The 17,145-nt window shown below is 42.7% G+C and overlaps 1 protein-coding gene across 5 annotated transcripts in view; it reads right to left on the bottom strand.

Annotated features, from left to right (window-relative positions):
• LOC101795342 (uncharacterized) overlaps nt 1-17,145 on the bottom strand; it is a 191,852-nt gene that overhangs the window by 54,139 nt on the left and 120,568 nt on the right. For 4 of the 5 annotated variants that reach the window (XR_005267893.2, XM_072042412.1, XM_038183812.2 and 1 more), the window contains 3 exons: nt 12,151-12,273; nt 3,338-3,460; nt 589-711 (listed from right to left, as the gene is read on the bottom strand). Coding sequence is in view for 4 of the 5 variants with exons in the window: in XM_072042412.1 (XP_071898513.1) it covers nt 589-711; nt 3,338-3,460; nt 12,151-12,273 (369 nt within the window). In the remaining variant the exon portion in view is untranslated. The remainder of the gene's footprint in view (nt 1-588; nt 712-3,337; nt 3,461-12,150; nt 12,274-17,145) is intronic. The other variant, XM_072042410.1, reaches the window with a different exon arrangement.

Genomic DNA, 17,145 nt, shown 5'->3' with positions numbered 1-17,145 from the left:
CTCAAGAAAAACACCGCTGCTTGAGAAACCCCACTGCGTGGGGGGAACACAACGGGGCTCCCTGATGCTTTGGTTTGGGAAATTTTAGTTGCGCAAATATTATTTTTTTCATCCTAAATCTTGTTTTTTCTTTCCCCGTTTTTAAGCATCTACTTAATACTGTCAACAGTCTCGGGGGAAACATAAGTAAACCTAGACAGATGAAGACAAGAGCAGAATGTCATCTCAGTTTTCTTCTGCATCAGATCCAATATGTAAGAAAATTGGGAGAAGGAGGGCAGGAATGAATATATTTCACAGAACAGCAATATTTTGGTAGCACTGGAACAGAATTCGCCAGGCTCAGAAGATAAACCAACAGAGATATTTGCTCTTTGAAATGCAGTAATTAAGGTCTGTGAACAGAGGCTTAGGAACGTATCAACTTGCAAAAATGGCAATAGCAGAAGATGAAGAAAATAATATTAAGCTGGAGTTTTTGCATACATTTATTTTGCCGGGAGTGCTAATCCAACTGAATTAAAAATGAAGCGCGGCAGTTTGCAGATAAGATAGCCCGAAATGCATAGCTGGAAACCTGTCACTTACGGTAGCACTGCTTTCCATCAGCCCCCAGCTCGAAGCCGGGATTACAGGCACAGGTGAAGGATCCCAGAGTGTTCACACAACGATGAGCACACCTGGCTCTCCCTTCTGCACACTCGTCAATGTCTAGGAAGCAGAGAGAAAGGCAGAGACATTTGGATATTAAAATTAAAAATATCTCCCTACACCCACATGGCTGTGTTTCCAAATGTCCAGCGAAAAGAGCGTCTTGATGTTAGTCGACAAATGATGAGTCCAGGAGGACTGAGCCCACAGCATTATTCTCCAAATTAATCTGTTTGTCTAAGCCTCTCCACATGAATGTTTACAACATCCAATATTATATTTACAGCATCAGTCAGAGTAACTTGTGATTTTTCCTATAACAAGAGCAATGGTAATAGGAGCCACATGAAGAACATGGAAAAACATCCTAACTCCTACTACCCTTAAATTATCACTAGGTCCTCATAGCCCTTATATTTAAATTAATGGAGCAGGAATTATCTGTTTATTTCCTGAATGTCAAATGATTTGGATTAAATGGTGGCTGGGTCTCAGTAGGTATGATGGAGACAGATCCTCTCTGTCACATCCCTGAATCCTGAAGTTTCTTCTGCATAAGTCCAGCAGGGAGGCATCTCCTGTCATCAGAGGAGTTTCATACCATGTGTGAGAAAGTAGTAAAGGTGAGGAGCTGGACATGCTCTGTCAAGCAGTCCCTTCATCAGCTTTACACTCAGTAGTCTGCATTTTGGAGTTAAATGCCATTAAAAGCATCCATCTTCCTAAAATCTCAGCTGAAGAGCATGAAAATATCTTTAAGGAAAAAAGATACGCCTTATATTAACTACTCCTGCCGTGTGGTGCAGCTGCAGACACTAACCTCTGTGTAAAGCCACACGGCACACACCTACCCAACCTCCTGCTCCCACCCTGTCCTCACGTTGCCTCCCAAAATGCGATTTATTCACTGCGACGATCCTGGGTCAGAGCGTCTCGCGCCCAGGATGGAGCTGTCAGGTGTGCAGCTCCTCACCCTTTCCCACAGCAAACCGCTTCCCGACAGTTTCTTCTCTCCATATGTGCTGTAATCAGTCCCATGCTCACGGCCCCCTGCACTCGAACACGAGTAGCTTTATGAATGCAATCAGCCTACTTGCAAAAAGAGGCCCCAGGCAGTGCAAACACCGCACACTGACTCATGAAAATTTCAGGCTGAATGGCAGCTGCTCCGAAGCTGCAATGTGTGTAGCTGCTGTTTAGGATAAAATGGGTTATTTCTCCTCATTCTGTAATTAATTGCCACTTTACATGTAGAAAATGTTGGCGAATGCCTCTAATGTTTTTTTCTTTTTTTTTTCTGCTTTTCAAATAATAAAAAAAAAGTTGGAAAACCATACCACAGCCACCATCCTGCACATATTTCTTCATAACTCGTAAATACAGCTAATAGCTAAAGCATCAGCTCCTCTGACACTTCCCTGCCCTCTGTCTCCTTCTAGCTTGGTTTCTAGATAGTGAAATACCAGCTTGAATTTGGAAAAAAAACAAAACAAAACAAAACAAACAACAAAAAAAAACTGCTTTGAATAAGTTCTAGAAGAGAAAAAAAAAAAACAAACAATTGTTTCACAATATATTCACAGTTAGAAATGATGCCTAATGTTTCAAGACTGTTGCCATGAGGTCAGGAAGAAAATTTGTTCCGATATATAACGCTGCACGTTATCTACTGCTTTAGTTCATACGTAAATAAACAGAGCTGTCAACGTGCATCCAAGACAAAACAAGGAACATGCTGACTTCAGGATTAAAATCACTGCTGTTTCCACCTACCAATCATCAGTGAAGGTTTGATGCCACTTGGAAATACTTTACTTTTTTGGTAATCTTCCTCGTATCAGTAATCCCAGTAAGGCTGGAATTGCCAAGGTGTGCAGTGCTACTCACAGAAGGGTTTACAGAAAACTGAGCAAAACATCAAGGCAGGAAGTATTTTGCAAAGCAGCCAGCATTCTGTACAGATAACATGGCAATTTAAGTAGTGGTAAAATTTTGGCCAAGTTTTCCAAAAGAGGAGTTTGAAATTAGCATCGCACCCTGATCCTGACAAGGCTGTTAAAAATCTGTACACAGTGAAGTCTAGGGATACTTTGCACTCCATTAGGCTGATAAACTACCCTTGCTTCGAAGCACCATGTTAAAAAGAGAAAAGCAAGTATTTTGGTCTCTAATTCCCAGGCATTTCAGGTCAGAAATGCTTTAGATCCTTTTGAAAATCCCAGCCTAAGTACAGGACTTTGGAATTCAACTTTTTAAGCTCCTTTCTTTGGAAATCTTAAGACTTCGTGATTTCTTTCTTCACAGTAGTTTCTCTATGAATATGGAAACAGTTCTCCTGCTAAAAAGCCCTTTTGAATTCCAAATAGGTTTTCGGTGACCTGGTTCAGTGTTACTTGAACCAGTTTTCCAGGAACTGTATCTGGGGCATTATTTTAAAGGGACACTACAGGAATAACACTACAGCATCCACAAATCCAGTTCCTAGAAACTATGATAGAAAAGATCACACAGTAATTGCCATTACTAAAATGGTCCCCCAAGACAATTGGCTGATGCAAATATCACAAGGAGAAATGTTGTTTCAAAACATATATTTGTACAACATATTTCTTTCCATTCGAAGCTCAGTAAAGCCAGAGCACAGAACAATAACCTTCTTCCCAAGAAACAGTCCACATTTTCTTACCTAAGCAGGACTTCTTGTCTGCAGAAAGATAATGCCCTGGATGACACTCGCATTTGGCAATTCCTCTCTCATTTTGACAGATTTGTGAGCATCCTCCATTCCCACTTGTGCAGGGGTCTATCACTGAAACCAATTAGAGCACACTGTCAACTTAAAGGTCATACTTGTGCCTGAAAATGGGCTTACCTGCCATCGTTACAGCTAACAACTAAGATTACGGTAGCCGTAAAAGATTAGACTGAAAAAAATATTTGACAGAAGTCAGTGTGGAGTTAAATCCATTGTTTTCCTGTGTGCTATTTTCTCTGTTGTTGGACAGCATTTTCCATAGAGCAGCAGCACTTTAAACAGTGGGCAACTGTGGTTGTGTTATTCCTTGGAAGCAGGACAGGAAAAGTACATTTCATCCTTATTTTGCCATAACTGAGCAGATTTCAAGAGCTGCTCTAAACAATAGCAATTAGCACTCCAGTACGTGTGAACCAATAAACACATACAGTGGTGGAGTTTGCCACAGAATAATGTGTATTTAGAAGCCTCTACAGAAAGGACATGCTGAAGAGCCCTCAAAAGATTTCTTTCAGTCTAAAAACATATGGCATTAATGTTGTACGTCAAGATTTTTTACTTTTTTCAACAACAACATACCATTTCAAGGATAAGCTGTTCTAAGTGGCAAGTACTTAGAAACACGTTTATAGAGTGCCTGCAGAAGACTCCACCTCAATGCCTTCACTGTGGCTTATGTGCTTTTTCCTGGAATGCAATCCTGCTGGAAGCATGTACCTGCCCAAAGGCTTTGCACACTTAAAACTGTAATTCACTTTTAACTTTTTACTAATTACTGTCTGCTTTGAAACATTTGACCAGTACTCCTCACTTGCCTCCAGTTTGACATCTCCTTCATTGATTATCTCAAGGTCTGTGCAAGGTAATTTCTACATGAGCACTGGGAGGAAAGTCAACATCAGTTGAAGGTGTTTTCCCCTAGACCTTGCAGCTTGGCTCTTACTTTGGCTAACCCCATAAGTAAATATATAGAATTAAGTAGAAGAACTGGCTAGGAGAAAAAGACTCTATATTTTATATAGAGACATTTAATTTTTTATTTTTTTTCCCACATCCTCCAATTTTTGCTTTCCCATTCCATGTAGCCAGTGGAAATTTGTGCCACTGTTGGCAACAGAGGACACGGCCCCAGAATGCCTCAAATCCCCTCGTTTCACCTCCTGGCATCTCAAGAACATAACCATTCAAGTCTTCAGGCTGAGTGCCTGACATGATAATATAAAATAATACCACTGTTAAGGATTTAGAACTGAAATTTTCTGTTGGGCTTTCAACACGATAGGTTGCAAATAGGTTTCCGAGGGACAGCAGCACTTCATCCTATGTGACACTTTCAAAGCTGACAACTCGGCTCTGCAGTTAAACAGTTTGCTGTCTACAAAGGATTTAGCTTCAAGCAAGAACTCGTTCCCTGGCTGATATGAAATATTGAGTTATTTGCTGATTCTTTTTTTTTTATTTGGATAAATTAAATGAAATCACTATCAAACAGCATCTGTTAAACCTACATATTATAAAGGTTTTCAGAGCATCCAAAGCTTTAATTTGAGAATGATTGCAGCATAGAGTAAAACTTGTAATAATCTGTGACATGACAACAAGCAAACAACAAATTATAGGGTACTCGGTAGTAAAATGTAGTAATTTGAATAAAAATAGCAGCCTTGGAAGTCCTTAGACAAGATAAAAGTTTGTAAAGGAAAGAGATTTTCAGGACATAAAGCAACCACAGATTGATTTGTTTTACTTGCTTTTGTTTTACTCTGACATATCTGTTCCTTGCTGTCACAGGCAGGTTTTAAGAAAAGCTAAAAACAACTCATTAGTGTTCTTTCTCTGACACATTTGGCTCTTACTGTTTGACTTGCTAACAGTATTGGGTAACAGACTCCACCCTATGAAACTCTATCCCAAGCTGTTAAACACTGGCCAAAAAAAAGTAAGACAACAAACAAACAAACAAAAAACCTTAAAACCATTCATTATCCTAGCTGCCTTAGGACATCCAGGAATCTCGTCTGAAAAAGCCACGCGGATGCATTGATCTGGGATAGCAGCAATGTGTTTGATAAAGTGTACGTGCTGCATGTGCTGCAGACCCTTCCAGAAAGACACTGCAAGGTTGCAAAGGACACAGTCTAGTTCTCCAGTCCTACCGTATGTCATCTAGAGCAGTGAAAGAAAGAGAACTGGGTCTCATCAAACTAGTTGGCTTGCTCACAGCAACCATGATTTTACACTGGAGAAAATATAAAGTGGTCAGGATTCAAAATCCCTTCCCTGGCAGAGGGAGAGTTGGTGGTAGAAACCGTTTATTTATACATGGGACATTCAGAACAGGTTGTGAAAGATGTTTGTTCCTACCACTCCTAGGTAACCCAATGAAGAATTCGCTCCAGCAGGCACCCCTTGTGGGATGTACACCCCATATCCCTTATGCAAGCATGAAAGCCACTGCAGCTCCCACCTATACACCCCTCACCTATAGCCCCTATCTCAGCACTTCACTGCTGTGTGTCTCCATCCCTTGCAGTGGCTGTGCAGGGTCAGCTGCACCTTGCCAGGCCTGACTTTTTCTGGGCTGCCTCATGGGGTGCTTGGGCACCGAGTCAGCCCCCGAGCAGCCCATGGGGTGGCTCCCATTGCAGCACGGCCATGGCTGCTGTAGTAAATGCCCTCATGATCCTGCAGTTTCTCCGTCCAAACTAGCACTACAGCAGCCATCCTTTCAGGTTGGAAACTAAAACCAGCCAGGCTTACCTCCTCCCACCTCTTCTATTTAGAACATCTCTAATTGCCAACCCAAATGTATTCATGGCCACTTTAGGCTCATTTGTTCCTGTAAAAATCTTGTCCATCAGCTTAACTAGCACTTTTCTCTCCTAGGTGTTTACTCGCTAAGGTATTTATGGGATGAAAGCATCCCACTCAGACTTCATTTTGCCAGCCAAACTCCTCTTGTAAGACAGATTCCTTTTTCTGACCACAGCTGCTCTCCTGCAGAGGTCGGGCCATTATATTTCGATTTACACCATCCTAAATGCAGATAACCAGCATACAAACAGGCTCCAAACAGGGCTCCGTTGTTCAGTAATTACTGGTGATGAACCACTGCCTTCAGTGGGTGCCTGACCCTCATCAGCCCCATGGCGCGATGGAGCCAACTACCACAGCCTCTGCGGCAACTCCAGCATCAGCAGAGGAGCAGCAAGAGGCATGGAGTCAGCCTGGAGAACAGAGCAGGCCCCCAGTGCCCTGTCCCCACCAGCACTCTCCCTTTCTGCCTCTTTTTGCTAATCCTGGGGACAAAACACAGCCAGCAGGTGGGAGGCCGTGAGGAAGGGAGCGGGCTGGGCCTGCCAGTGGCCATGTGGGGAGGCCAGGCCTGGAGGCCAAGCACTGGTTGCACACAGCGGGAGCTGGAAGCGAGCTGAACAGCAGGATTTACTCACACTTCATACACAGCGCGTAAAAACCCCCGAGCAGAAGAGGAGCCATATGGAAACGGTTTTGTGACAGGAATTTTAGCGCAATAAATCCACAGATTTGGCCCTATCTTTCGCTGGCATATTCGAGGGTGCAATGTGTGTGCGCTTGTGTTGGCGAGGGGAGGTTTGATTTAAAAACTGATGAATTTCTTAAAATATAGAAGAAAAAAAAACAACAACCAAACCCAAAGGTAGCATTTCTGTTCTGCTTGTGCATGCTCCATAACCTGAAGGGGAGGATGAATGAATCAGATCGCAATTAGGAGCAACGTAAGCCAAAATCAGTTAAAGAACAGACTTCATGTAGAATAAAATACAGAGGCCAACTCTGCACACAACTTGGTGAGTAAAGAGGCTTACAGCACGACCAAGTTCCTCACCTATCTCATCATGGTCAGTGTGCAATCAGCAGCCAGGGGTCTGCAAGACCAAAAATGCCTTTGTGACTGTCAACTGAGGCAAACTTCACACCTCAGCTACATGCCCATTTCAAATATATGAACATCGGTAAAAAACACACAATCCTGTAATTTTTACAGCCTTACGGAACGGCTTTCATCGATGCACCTGTTCCCATCCCCTGCGCCGCTCTCCCTGGCGGTCACAGTGCTGGTTTGACAGCGTCCCGCGTTGGCGAAAGCCGACAACTGCAGCAAGAGGCAGGGAAGATCTGAGAGCTGCGATGCTGACTGAAGTACAGCCACCCTTTGATCTGACAGCAGCAAAGCACTCGAGGATCCGCCGAGGTAAGGAGGGAAAAACAGAGCAGCCCCACTGGCACTTGCCCGTTGTTTTTTTTTTGTCTGTCCCCGCTATTATTGATTAAAAAAGAGGAATTGTCTTTCAAGCTGATTTCCTCAGCCTCATGCATAGGAAGCAGTAAAAGATGGGAGTCACAGGCTCTGCAAGACTGCAGCATGAACATACAGAGTAAACAACAAGGCAGTTTTAACTCCTCTCTAAAGATACTTCTTCTTTTACTCAGGCAAATTAATATTCTTTTTTGTTCAGCATATATCCCCAGCCTCTGGAGAAACGTTTCTCTTCCTGCCAAAGTATGTTAGCACACACCCACACCTATTCGCACGCTGAATATAAAAATAAGATCGATCATCTGAACCTGTTATTGTGCTGCACGTATGTACGTGAGTGTGTACATGACTGCATCTATATATATTTTAACAGCGGGGATGTACTATGTTTGCCACGAGGAGCTAGAAAGATTATTTGATCCTCCCTGGAAGGCATCAGACTCCGGATCCACTGATGTCAGCAAAAATCTATGACATTTATATTAGCAATATTAATATTAATTCAGTTATCTGTCATAGACATTAAGGAAGAGTTAACCACAAAAGCTGTTGTAGGAGGCATTTCACCCTGTACTACCATCAGCAGACAACTAGTTGCTGCACTGACTATGTGCTAAAAAGAGAAGCAACTTTTTTCATTGCTATTGACTCTTGATGCCCAGAGAGACACCTGGCCCTGCTGTCTGATCTGATCCCAGGACGAGGCTGCACACCTCCTGCCCAGCCAGCAAGGCAACCGAAAGCAGCTTCAGTTTCCATGAGGGAGGCACTGACACACTCGGAGCTTCCCGCTTGCTCTACATTTGTTTCCAAAGACCCGTTTTTCAGCAAGAATATTCAAATAAGATGGAAAAATTTCAGGACGTGAAAAATGCCTTAAGTCGGCTCTAAGCGACAGAAGAGATGCCTCAAATTTTAAAGGTGCCATTTTCTCCCTCCTCTTCTGGACATAAGCCAGTTTGGAAGTGGCAGCAGAGAAGCTCTGCCACCTGTAGTGCCTCATGGCACAGAGGCAAGGGGACAGTGTCACGGCATGTGGGGACAGCGGCAGGAGGCCACACGCAGGAAAGACAAGGACCTGTGGATGGGTTCCTTCTCCAATCCTATGCAATACAGATGCTGACGTTTATAGAGAAAAGAGATTTGTCTGACTCCAGGAGGAAATGGCTTTTCCAAAAAATTCTCAGCAAAGAGTGGTCAAAGCCCCTGGAGCCACCAGGTCGTGTGGCTACCTTGGCCGCTATCTGGGGTGTTACCGAGCCATACAGTGCCAAAGGAAGCCCCAGCACGATTCCCACTCTGTGTTCAGACCATTGCTCAACTCCACAGCAGCACTGCTCACACCGGAGTGTCTCTTAGGCTTTCTGTGCGGCAGAAAGAAACTAAGCTTTGGCCTTCAACATACATATCTCAACCTATTATTACCTATAGTAACACTCAACATTTAAAAAAAAAAAAAAGAAAAAAAAAGGAGTATGAAACCCTAGTTAGACAGTAACCATGGGGCTAGAGCAAGCACTCTCCTCAAGCTTTTATCTTCCATCACCTTAAATCCAACCTCACGAATGACAAGAACTGTAACCAGATATACTGTACTTTTACTTGTGTGACAAAGCAGAGTAGAGATTTGTAGAGATACCTTCTTTGTTGCTTCCTCTATTAAGACCCATAGTGTGTGGAAGTCTCCACAAAGAGCTGTTTCTCAACAGCTCTTCTACATAAGCCAGGCATCAAAGATAACAGCTGGCACCAGAGATGAATTGGGCTCTAAAACCTCTGTTCTGCTTTCACTTCTTGGAGTTCAAACAAGAATAAATTCCAGTGAAGACAATGAATTTACATCAGTCCAAAAACACAGCCTGGTACTATAATAAGTATGTTTTCTGTCTGATTTTCTGCTTTCCAGACATCAGTTGGTTAAATTTTAATGAAGTTAAATTCACTACATTAACATAATCAAGGCATTGAAAACAAACCAGAAGAATTGGGCAGTGTTACCCTTGGTTATTTTAATTACCTGATTTGTAGTGAATGTTCAGACTGGCACACATATCTAAAAATGAATTCAGTATCGAGCAAAATCTGAAGGACAAAAAGCTAAAGAAGAAAAGGAACATTGAAAAAGATGGGATTGTGGCACAACACAAAGTATCAGAGATCATCAAAGGATTCAAGAATAAAACAATTTACTTTCACACGCTGTTCATCACCAAAGAAAATAAACCACGTTAGAAATCATTTGCCTTGGAGTACAAGCAGAAGAGTGCTATGAGGATCATGCTGGTGATGCAGGGATGAACTACCAGGAACAGTCGGGATCCCAAATATGCTGTGATGATGCAGTAGCAGGACAGGACTTGCTGTAAAGGGTTTGTAACAAAACTTCAGTAATCTTCCATGCAATCGTATGGAAAAGTAGCTTATCGAAGACCTTATCGTAAGCTTAGGGAGACCTATTTGAGTCTTCAGATGTGGGCTGAATATCTTATAAGAAGATAGATCCACTTCCTTATGTATGGGAGACTTCCAAGCCATCTAGGCTGCAAAATCTGCTTCCCTCAAGTCATTTTGGCACTTTTGCTCCTAGAAACATAGGATTGCCAAAAAAGAAAAGAAGACGTGGAAAGAATGAACATAACAGAAATCTGGGCTGCATTCATCTCAAAAGCCCGTATAAAGGGATGCGTGTTTCTTATTTCTGTAGCTGAGATAACAAACTTTCATAACAGCTCATTTCCAGAATGTGGACCCTTTTTATTCTTAGTATGTTTGAGAGATTGTTACATCCTCGAAGGTATTCATGGAACAAATATTATTGCTAATGCAAGCCTTATTTGAAATGCTAGATGTTCTGCTCAGCTGCACTAGGCCAAAGGAGACGTGCATTACTCCTTTTACTTCTTGATCGGATGAGTGCTCAAAAATGCACATATAAACCAGTGCAGCAGACCAGGGAAACTCTCCATCCCCACTAGTATCTGGTTAGTGCAAGCAGCTAGTGCCCAAATCCCAATGCTGGGCGCTCCTGGAGAATGGTTTTATAAAAAATGCTTCTCTTCTCCCTGTCCTCATCAATTAGCATGTCTTGTGCTCCAATGCACGAGAGTTTATTATATCCATTTATTTTGGTGTCTCGTCTAAATAGCTAAATGGAACTCAATATTCCCTGCTCAGTATTGTGTGTATCCATTATCATGATAGCAGCTCTCTCTGACTTCCTTCTGTCTCTCATCTTAGGATTTATTTCTGTTCCTCCTTGATAATTTTGGAGATGCTGTGAATAAACCTGAACATTATATTAAGTATTTTTAATAACTCCTTTTGAATGCTTAAATTCCTGAATTGAAAACTCACTTTCTGATAATGTTCATAGCTAGGAAAACTCAAAACTAAGCTTCTGATTATTTGTGCCACGAGAATACTATACACTGCCCACAGAAGGCTAGAAGAATCCCCACAATACCTACTTTTTGTGTTTTATCATTCACTTCTCTCAATCTTCTTCCCCTTAAGCCACGTTAGTCATTTTTAGTATGAAATTCCCTCTCCACTACTGCTGAAAACGAGACTATTCAGAGAGAGGAATGTAATTCAGACATCACATCTTTGCATTCTGTGTCTTCCCTGGCCATACCTCATCAGAGAGAGATGGATTTTTCTTTTTTTCTTGTAATTCATAGGAAAACACTACATAAGTATAAACCATTTTGCTTTTGCTTTAAATTCATTTATTTATTTCACACTTATGTTTCCTTACTCATTCCCTCTCCAACTGACACAGCCAAGATTCAGACTTCACCGTAATTTTAATTACGGTTAATTTCCAAAGTGCTGAAAGTCTTTGTATGTGGTAAACCCAACAAACCTAAAATGGTAAGTTCCTTAAATTAAAAACAAAACAAAACATTATTCCCACAGCCTGAGTGCTAGTACATCTTATGTCCTAGTTGCATCAGTACATTTACTGCTGAGATAATCTAAGAAATGACTGATGACATATTTGGCTGATTTTAAGTACAACCAAGGGAATTCACGCAAGAACTGAGACAATGACAAAATTGAGAGTGAATTTATTCTGCAGATGTGACCTGACCATACTTGACCATTCTTCTCATATTGCCTAAAATCAGGCTTAAAAAATGCTCAGAATTGGAAAAATGTTCTCATTTGACGGGAAGACCTTACATTTCTTTAAAGCCTGCTTCAAAGCAAAAAATATTTTCACACAATTGCATCACAGAAACACTGGATGACGTCACTGCTTTATTCCCGAAAAAAACAGACCGATTTTGAAAATGTCTGATTTCTTGCAAACTACTTGAACCAGACAGGATAACGATATCCTTTATGAATTAAGCAAAATTCAGACTGGGAGAGTCTACAGACCTCCACATTTATGCAAAACCATTCTTTTCCCAGTGATGTGCTTGTAACGTTTACTCACGTAAGCACGTGCGCCCATCGGTGTGCAGTCTGTATCCCACCAGGCACTGGCAGTAGAAGGAGCCGTGGGTGTTAACGCAGCCCTGCTGGCAGCCTCCGTTCACCACTGCACACTCGTCCACATCTACAGAGAGAAGACAAATGACTGAAATGACAAGACAGCCTCAGCAAAGCCATACCCCGGTTCTCCTGGAGCACACGTAGCTCATACACAATGCCACCACGACGTTCCGACTGGAATTTTTTGTTTATTTATTTTGTCGCTGCACTCTAAACAGAGCAAAGAAAATTGAAATTTTATGGCGTTTTTCAAAGTTCCCACGGGCACTTTCTCTGTAGTCTCTACTTCTGAAGCCTTTGTTAATTAGAGTGGTTTGTGATGCCGGTGTTTCCTTGGGGGCAAGAGAAAAATACAAGGAGAGAATGACAGTAAGTTAACATGCCTGAGCTTGCAGGTACCGCTGGTCAAACATTTGGCTTTCACAAAAATTTGCTGTATGAAGATTTCCTTTTGCATCAGGCCTTTAATCTCATTAGGACTGCTTGGGGGTACAAGGACATACAACTGACATGGGAAAAAGACGTGCAAGAGCAGAGCTGATGCTCTCAATCAACGGGAGCTTTGGCACTACATATGAAAAGAAGGTTGATTTTGTGCTACGTTTTCTGTGGCGCCAGACCCCTGGACTTTTTTGTGTTTCCCTGAACTTTCCCTATCTTCTTCTCAGGTGACCTTCCTGACAGGGAGGTGATTCCCTGACCATACATACTCAGCATCAGCAGGCATCGCTCTGTATTTCACAGTTTAGGGGACTACATTCAGTCAAATGAGGACAGAAACTACCATTAAACCAGCTGGAGACTGTGCTGGAACGTTTCACCTGAAAATGAAGACAAGGATGGACAAAAAAGACCTAGAAAAGTTGAAGAAAATACTTGAAGGTTTAGAAGCAATCCACAAAACTGCATTTTCAAAAGTACCGCATAAGCAGTTTCTGCATCTTTTCTGCAACTCCAGAATACTGTAAATAGCATTTGATTGGCATGTTGATACCATTACCTTAAAAATTGACACAGAAATCATTGAAAATAAGGGCCAGTTAGTTCATTCCCTGAGAAAATTTCACCTGGGAGATACTTGTCTTGGATCTGGCTGTCCTTTCCTCCACAGCCCCCAGGGATGGCAGGTCCACGTCTCTCCATCCCACCCAGGGGCGATACTGGTGCCAAATTATGCTGACCACTGAACACATCCTCCCGTTACCGAACCCTTCTGCAATATGCATCTAGAAGGGCCCCTCCATCACTATTTATTTATTTATTTATTTTAAAGACTGACACGGACTGAACTGCCCTTTGGATCACATTCTGAAACCATCCTCAAGGATTTACCCACCCAAAAACGCCCAAGCAGGTGTGCATGAACAGACAGGGATGGAAAGAAAGAAAAGAGTGGCTCCAAGGAGAGGCCAGCCCATAATTGCTGCTGCAGGGAAGGGGCCGGCCGCAGAGCCAGGAATGTGGAGCAGAGAGGAGCACGGAAACGAGAGCACAAAGAAGGTTTTTTTCCCCCTGGTGTTGCACTCGAGGAGCAAGGGGTCTGGCTTTCATATTTTTGCTGTTGATATATCTGCTTTGCATTTAGCTTTTATGGTTTACATTTTTATGCTTTTATGTTTATTCCCTTTTAGAAAATCTAATCAAAATTAAATGAAAAAGGAAGTTTTAAAGATGACTTGGAAACGCACAACATCCTGGTCCTCAGGAAATGTATTTATAAAGTTAAATTTTAATATTTCACATGTGAATTTCACCCACCTAAAGTGAAGTCCTAGTGTTGACTAGTGCTTAAATTCAGACCATTTGCTAACGTGTGCCACTTTTTAATCCTTCTGCTATATTTTTCCTTTCATCAGACTGTATACTATGTACATTTCCTACTGCCTGAAGACATCTGGAATACTTTTTTTAAAACAGAAGTTTCATTTTTTTAATGTAAACAGTAAACAGAAAACATTATTCATCTTGTTGAATACTATGCCGTTAAGAAACACTCTGCTGAAAAATCCCAGGATGAAATCAAAACCAGGAAACTATTTGTCTTGAGTAGCAAAGAAATAAAATAAGCAAAAAGGCTCAGAAAAGTATACCAAGGAAGCAGCTGAGCTATATAGTACAACACAATCTAGTATTCATACTTTCATAAATTTAGTTATTTTGAGCTTCAATATATATTAATTTTATAAGCTACAGTCAGGCACAAAATTTCTCTCTGTACCAAATACAGCTTTAGTTTAGGATATCAGCACTTATAAGGGAAAAAAAAGAGCCAAGATAATAAAAAAATGAGCAATTAGAGTAAGTGCTATTTGTCAGAGCTAAGTCTGTTTGGGCGTTTTAGTGCCTGGATTTCCAGGAGAGCCGCCAGGATCAGCACTGGCTGCAGCCCCCATCACCCCGCGTGTCCCTTGTCCTGCCGTGTCCCAAACCACTCGTGTCCCCACATCACCAGACCCCTCCATGTCCCCCCCTTGGCTTTGCCTGCGTGACAGCCCACCCTTCTGAGAGGTGTCCCCAGCCTGTCTGGGGCCCCATAGGGCTCCGTGCTTCAGCAGCGGCCCTGGTGGGCCCAGCTTTAGGTACCCACCACCAGGAGGACAAAAGCAAAGCCAAACAACAACAATATCGCCACTGCCGTCCTCCCAGGAGGCCCAAGCAGCGAGGCCGATGGCAGGCGAGGCCTCCAGCCCCAGGCTTCCTCTGCGAGATCGATATCGTCAGGACTAAATGTCAAAAGATGCTTTCGCGTCCTGAAGATATAATCAAGAAAAATGCAACATGCAGTCGCCTTCGGTGCCTCCTACATCTCCGGGACAGGAAACAACGCTGCCCCCAGTTACAGAAGAAAAATGCCTTAATTATTTTTTCTGGGAAGAAGGCCGAGAAGCAGCCACTAACCTAAATGCTTGAGCTGCACTTGAGAGTTTTACAAGTGTAACCTATTTGCACTCTTACAGTAAAATAGCTGCACCTGTCAAGGACAAACACACCAGAAAAGCAACAGCTTACACTGTCAGAGGTGTTCAAGTGGCCATTTCTTTTTCTATGTGGAAATAACTTTAGAAAAGTAATATTATAAAGTCCGTCCCCATGGGATTACAGGAGATTGCATCTGTTTAACTACATACTATAATTAAATTTGGATTAATTCCTGCTGCAGATCAAACTGAAATAGCTATGTGCTCAGCTTTCTACAGTTACATTCAGGATGCTTATCTGAATAACCAGAATTTCGAGCCATTTGGGGCCATTTCGAGCCATTTCTTGTTGTCAGTCACCCTGTGCCAAAAGCAGTTGTGCGTCCCCAGAACAGGGGCAGACCCATAGAGGCGAGAAGAGAAACAAGAAATTTGTACTCCCCAAAGCTATCTCAAGAAGGGGATTACACTACTGGGTGAACAAAGCAGTCAGGACGTGAATATCCTCTATATCACCTGTGAATTTCAGCAGAGAGAGATGCCTTTTGGTGAGATTTACCAGTCCCTGCCCTCCGTGCTGTACACGCAGCATGTGCCCTGCTGCTGCCAGCCCACCACCACCTGCCCGAGGATTATGTCCCAATTTACCCACTGATCATCAGGAACAGTCTTATGGCCAAGCCAAAAGTCAATCCTACTTGTCGCCAGGATGCAAACTGCCTTTGCCACCACAGCCTGCAGCTTCTTTTAGTTCTTCAGGCCCCTGAGTGATGGTGTGCTGCCTGTTCGTGCACCCTAAACACAGAGAAGAGGCTGTGGCATGTAAACCCCAGGGCTGCTGCCAGCACTGTGCCCCTTCCAGGGCAGGCTGTACCGATGGTGTTACAGATTTTAAGTCCTCTGTACCCCTGAGTGGGGGTTTTGCTGATTGTGAAGTTTGCCCCCAACCGATTTGATGGGCTGCTTTGGCAACAGGTTGATTTCCCTGCCAAAAAAACTGTTTAAACACAGAGCTGTGAGACTGCTTGTTTGGAATTCAAGGTCATCACGTTGGTGGCTCTTGTACGCAGCTTGCAGGATTTTTTTTCATACTGTTACTTAAAATGCTTAGGAACAGCTATGATCAATCAGTTCCTTAAAAATAAACAGAGAGCAGCGCTAGACACAGATAATTAGTGGACCTGCAATTATGCTTCTATAAAGGAAAAGGAAAAAAAAGCAGACTGTTGCCAGATCAATTCCCCACTACCAGCAGCTTAGCTTTTTAAGCCACTAAGAAACATAAACAGGCAAAGCTAAAGAAAGCCCCCAAAGAGGGAGAAAACCCATTCTGACAGCAGGAGGGCTGAGCATTTGCAGGAGCCTCTGCAGCACGCGTGGGTCAGGAGCAGGGGCAGCCACAGCTCCCTGAACAGGGGGAGCTGGTGGGCCCAAGGCACTCGCACTTGTACCAGCTCCCTCCTTAAACCCACACGTAACAAATATCTGCACAGTCACGAGCCTCCAGAGGGAAATATATGCCCAATATAATAACCACTGGACAAGCACTTCATGCAGTCCAAAATCCCTTTTGCTTTTAAATCCTTTTTTTCTTTCTTTTTTTTTTTTTTTTTTTTCTTTCAAGTGACTGCAGTCTCTGCGGTCTGTACTCCCACAATGAATGCATCATCCTCTCTCCCACAGGTCTGCAGCGATACATCCCTGACCCTCTTTCTCTTCTGTAGTTATATGCAAATACTTGAGCTCTGGTGCAGGACAGCTGCCACTTCAGATCTCAAAGAGCCTGCAGCAATACTGAAAGAAAGGCCTGCTTTTCTTCCTAATTCAGTTTACTTTTTAGGGTAAAGTGTTCCTCATAAGGTCATTTTTTGTAACTAGAGCTCAAACATGAGCCCACGTCAGACGTGCCGACAGCCCCAGAGCAGACATGAAGGGCTTGTGCACGTCAGGAGGGAAGGTGACTCCTCAAGGGGACATCTTATGGGGCAGAATAAACTTTTTGTTTCACATTAGCACCG

The sequence above is a fragment of the Anas platyrhynchos genome, chromosome 9, assembly GCF_047663525.1.
Source record: "Anas platyrhynchos isolate ZD024472 breed Pekin duck chromosome 9, IASCAAS_PekinDuck_T2T, whole genome shotgun sequence".
Lineage (NCBI taxonomy): Eukaryota > Metazoa > Chordata > Aves > Anseriformes > Anatidae > Anas > Anas platyrhynchos.
Note: the sequence above shows the minus strand (reverse complement) of the source record. Positions and strands in the feature narration are given on the sequence as shown.